The 5,618-nt window shown below is 38.0% G+C and overlaps 1 protein-coding gene across 1 annotated transcript in view; it reads left to right on the plus strand.

Moving 5' to 3' along the window:
- Positions 1-3,512: 3,512 nt before the first annotated feature.
- The window catches only part of HRG (histidine-rich glycoprotein), a 10,276-nt gene continuing 8,170 nt past the window's right edge, over positions 3,513-5,618 (plus strand). Inside the window, exon 1 of the mRNA XM_008938257.1 lies at positions 3,513-3,710. Within this exon, the coding sequence (XP_008936505.1) occupies positions 3,513-3,710 (198 nt within the window). The remainder of the gene's footprint in view (positions 3,711-5,618) is intronic.

Genomic DNA, 5,618 nt, shown 5'->3' on the forward strand with positions numbered 1-5,618 from the left:
TCTTGAGGCCCCGTAAGCAATGAGACTTTAGTAACTACATTGTCAACCTGCTCACTTGACAGTTGGTCTCCTTCAAATAGCTTTTGAACTTAAGGTCTGTTTGAATGAAATTTGATAGACAAGGTGATGAAGCAAAAAACTGGTGACTGGTAAAAATAAAAATGAGCTGCTAGCAGGCAGGGGAAGGTAGAGCTGCTGTGTGGAAGACCATAACCAAAGCAAATTTGTCTAACATTCCAGTTGCAACAGGGGGCACCCTGTTTATACCCAGAAGATAAAAATGAGACATGAATGAAGACATGATGCATTTACATGTATTTCCATCATACAGGAGGGCATTTCTTTTAAATGTGGAGCTACCTTAAAAACAGCAATGTGGTTTTTTTTTTTTTTTTGCATCAGTGTAAAATGATATAAGAAAAAAAAAAAAGATGTAAAATCAGGCCACCCTTGTATGAAGCTATGAGGCATCACATTCTAATAAAAAGGAGAAGCTAGCCCAGAATTCAGCCATAAGCAACTGGAGCCACACATGTCTTTGTTAGCTGTGTTCTTGCTTAGAAGCAGAATCGACAGTAGCTCCAGAGCTGCACAGGCTACAAGATGGATGAAGTCTTGCTACCTGCATAACTGACTGACCAGTGCCATTTGATAAGCCCAGCCTGTGAGTGAAGTGCTACTGCAGAAGGTAGAGGAAAGTCAGCTAGTGTAGCTGTTGTCCTCCCAAGAAACCAGAGATGTCTGTTAATAATTGTGGCTACACTTTATGAAAGGAGCAATTCTTCATTTTTCAGGTCTCTTTCTTTTCTCCCTAAAATAAAGTTCTATTTATTAAGCACTTGATACCCTGCTTTTCAAGTGGGGAAGATAAGCCTCTTTTTGGTATGTTCTCCCAGATTTCTGAAGAGAGGCTTGGGATTGATGTTTATTACCAACTCCTCAACGTTTGATTGTGGATCACCTCTTCCTGTTGCAAATTAAACCTTGGTAAAGGTCATAAACAAGTTTTTGACAAGCTAGTCAAGGGAAGTGCCATATTTGGATAAATATTTGTCTTCCTCCCAGCAAACAGTTTACAGAAATAGCTTCATTCAAACAACACACAAACCTTGCAACAATAAATATAAAAACAAAACAAGTATTAAAAAAAAAATCAGACTGGATAAGAAATGATAAAAATACATTGTACTGACTCAAGTCCAACCAGTATTTAATTAACTGCTCTGACTGTGCCTGCAGTGCTTGTCCAAGCTGTACTTCCATAATAGAGTCCATGCTTTTCTTTCCAAAGAAACTCAGGACAATACTCTCTACAGTGGAAACAGAATCTTACTTCTGCAGCCAATTCTGCAGTAATTGTACATTTTCTGCTGTTTATTCGTAGTGTTTCTATTTCATATAGAAGAAACACATAAGCTGCTGTCAAGAAAGTGATTGGTGTCACAATGAACAGCACAGAAGAAAAGGAGAAAAAAGAACAATCTGCAAACAACAGACGACTAAGGGAATTATGTTATAAATTACCTAATCTGATGCCTTTCTCCAATACAACTGCCTATCTGGAAAATTAAATGGTATTGTAAGTAATGAATGGGGGTATGATTTGGAACACAACAATGATGTGAATATTATTTTTAACTGATGAGATGTATTTCAAGTGTCTTTGATTATTTACACAACATTTATTTTTCCACTTTTTTTCAATATTCCAGAAGAAATTCTCAATAATTATAATAAAGCATTATAAAAACATAAAAGAAATGCCCTACTGCATCAGAATGTTGTTTCAGTATTCATCTCTCACAGTGGCAAAAGACAATTCTAGTTAGAAGAAATATATGACTTGCCCCCTTTCTGCAAACCATTTTCGTTGTACTCCTCCAGTACCCGGAATCACTGTACTAGGGATTTTAAAGAGTACTTATCTGCTTAGTCCTTCTAGTATCTGCTTAAGGACCTGCTGCCCATGAACTTTTCTAAGCTATTTCTGGCCTTGCTGATAGTATCTGCCTCCACATCTTTCTGCAGCAACAAGGTCCAGAAGTTCACTACCCATTACGCAGGGTAGTCCATTTTAAACTGATTCACACTAGTTTTGAGTGCCCTTGGTTCTAATATTGTAAGAATCTTCATTTACCTTATCTACTACCAGAAAACTGTTATGTGTGTCCTGAACTAACTAGAAAACAAAGCAACTGCTTTAGCTCTATGCATTTTTAAATACGACTTCTTAAACACTAGACATGCTAAAAATTGTCATTTTTTTAATAAGGACTAATGAAATGAAGTAAGGGTTAAGGATGACTACCCATTATATTTCCCAATGTTTCTCACAAAAATAAGTAAAGGAAAAACTTCAAGGTCAAACATGTAAACCCAAGTCAATTATATAGCTAACGTACTTTTCTGTGAGAAGCTGATCCAGCCCTTCACACTAACCAGGACTTGGAAAATTTCTCATCTGAATCTGACTTGTTGTTGTGAACTCGTACTGAATTCCTGTATTTTCTTGTTCAGAGTTTGAATTTTGTATTCAAGCTTCAGCCACTCCCTGACAAGTGATTACTGCCTTTTAAGAATGTCTTAAGCTATCCTGAATACAAGATTTTTTAACCAATGAGACATCTTCTCCTTCCAGCTTAGCAAAGGATCTTGGCATATCCTGTGAAAGGTCAGAATCATTCTTGGTACTGAATTATTTTAATAAATACAAAAAAAAATTACCAACAATCCCCTAAAGAAGTCTATGAAGTCTACTACAGCCAAAGAGCACATAAACTGTTTAGATTGAGAATGCAAAGGCAGCTTTATGTCACTTCATGCCATGCCTAGACTATATCAGCATTAAGCCAGTCAGTACTGTTCTGTGTACCAGTCTGAAATGATCCAAAGCTGATACAATTTTCCAGAGCTGGAAGAGTAGCAGGCACTCACATAGAAGCTACAGACCACCAGCTTGCAAGTGCACCTTGAGCTGCATCCTTTTCCCAAATCTGAGTAACCTGCTTGTTTCCCTTTCACTAGTTCTCTGCTAGGTGAGGATCTGTAAAAACAGGGGTATGGATTTAGCCATCATTTGACCACAAGTATTTCAGCATATTTTCAGGTCAACTGTTTTTTTATAGCAAACAGAAAACCAAGATTGCATAAACTGGACCTTCTTAATGCCAGCCTCAGCAGCATGCTGTTGGAAGCAAAGTATTTTTCATAGTAAAACACTATTGCACAATGCCTGCTTAAAGAATCACAAACAATCCCTTTGATGGGTAGTCCAGAGAGTATCATACGGCCTACTTTCCTCAAAATCTGCTCAATCACCATATAATCATTTACTTGCTGTTTACAAACGTTAATCCAGGGTCAAGGTAATGGTCTCTGACACAATACTTAAATTTATATAAAACCATGCCCTTTTAGCATTCATTTACAACTTTGGCAGGCTACTCTGATTTAAAAGCAGACTTCTGGCTTTACCAGAGCATGGGCAGAAGTGACCTAACAGCACAAACAAAATGCTGCTTCTAGTCTCAGCTTTTTATCTTACACTACTGCAGTGCTCTAATGCCCAAAACAAAGCAAGCTTTACACCTGCAGACTGTAATGCCATTGAAAGAGATGCAGGAGTGGCCCTGGATTTGGTCAACAGACATCGCAGAGATGGCTATGTTTTGGGCTTATTCCGTGTTGCTGATGCACACGAACTACATATAGTAAGTATCAATTTAAAAGCTGATATACACAAGACTGTGATTTAAAAAAAAATTAGCCAGATCATTAAAAGTGTATGTTTATTGCTTTTAACAGAGCAATGTTGATGTAATTCAATGTATCAGCTCTGGTTTAGACTATCTCAGGATTTATTTGAGCATGATTTATTGTACATATGCTTGATTTCAAAGGATGCTGAATGCCCTCTGCTCTCTGGGCTGACAGGATGTTGGCATAAGAGATGCTCTGAAGAGTTTTATACAACAGCAGAAATTAATCTGTCCCATCTGTTGTTAGGTCTCAGATATTATGTTCAAAATTTGTATTCTGAGGGTTTCTTTAATCTGTGAATGTTTAACATTAATTAGATCAATGTATTCTGCAAGATCGGTATTTTGTTATAATCTTCATTTTGGAGATAGGTAGATTAATGGAGGGAAGGGAAAAGGGGAGAGGAAGCCAAAGGAGATGAAAATGCCACAACAGAGGAAGGGCTGGATAGAGAATCCATATCAGTCACTTCCTATTTCCTTCCTATTTCTATTTCTGTTTCCTGGAATGCATAGATAAGCTTTTCTCAATGATTCCCTAATTGCCAAAGCAAATCGATAGTAGCAAAAGCAATTGGCATGCAACTGTTCTTTAAGGAGCAGATGCAGATTTACTGATGCACCTGGCTACATCTTAGCTGCCTGGCTGCACACCTAGAATCCAAGCACACCTGCACCCCTTGAGAAGTGTCTTATACATCTCAGTATGGCAACTGAAAAAACAGGCTCGTTTTTGACAGAGCTGCTTAAGACTGCCTGTCAGGACAAGAAAAAGCTCAGAAAGTGACCCAAAGCCCAGATTCCTACAGGTCTTCAGGTTTACATTCAAAAAACGTGATGGATTATTTTGTTTTTCAAAAACAAGGATGTGAGAAGGGATAATACTGGATTTTATGCAGTAGCCAGGTAAAGAGCTCACCCAGGAAGCAATCAGGCTTCTTCATCTTTAAGACATTTCAACCCTCAAGTCTTCCATCTTTGAAGAATGCTGCTGCCACACAAGTGTGTGCCAACCTTGTGAATTTGAGCCACTAGGCAGTAAGACATGCAAAATTAATTGGCTTAAATGAGAAAAACCATAGCTGTTTCTAAAAAGAAAAATCTCAGTGTCTCTACATTTTTAAACCAATTATTCATCATATAAACTATAGAACCATGACTTGGAAAAGGGACCAGAGCTGAGGATTCACACTTTCAGATGAATGCTATAACCACTAGTCTACCATGCTTACAGTTCACTTTGTACCTGTAATGAATTTTGCTGACTTTGCAGTCCAGGGCCACAGCTTCAGCTATCACACAGAGTCTACATGAGCAGAAAAGCCTCTTCTATCTATCTTACTGCTAAAGAATTCTCCCTGTAAGGTCCCTGCACCTTTTCAGACCCAAAGTCACCGAGTGTGGTCTCCTGCATACTGGTCATGTCCACTATTGTACAAGAGTTATGTTTGCTCCACTGCCAAGATGACATTTTAAAAAAATAAGTTAAAAAAAATGCCAGAACATTATTTTGTATATCTCCATGCAATAATGTGCATTAAATTTGTCACCTCAACCCTCCTAGAAAGAAGCAGAGCAATTCCTAGCAGCTGGATCTCTACTGGGTTTACATGGGAGTCCCAGAAGTGTAAGACACTCAAGTATTCACACTAGAACAGTTCTGGGCTTGTGCAGTACAGAATTCTGGTTCCTAAGATGCTTTTTAATCAACTAAGAAGGCACCATAAAGATTTTTTTTTTTTCCCCAAGAGATATCCAGTGATGAACAGAGGAGTTTTCTGCTTCATATTTGGATGTAGATAGTTAATTTCATCCAAACTCTGCTTTAGGCTTTATTGAATACAAATGCATCCTGCTGCA

Source organism: Merops nubicus, unplaced genomic scaffold, assembly GCF_000691845.1.
Source record: "Merops nubicus isolate BGI_N331 unplaced genomic scaffold, ASM69184v1 scaffold6444, whole genome shotgun sequence".
Lineage (NCBI taxonomy): Eukaryota > Metazoa > Chordata > Aves > Coraciiformes > Meropidae > Merops > Merops nubicus.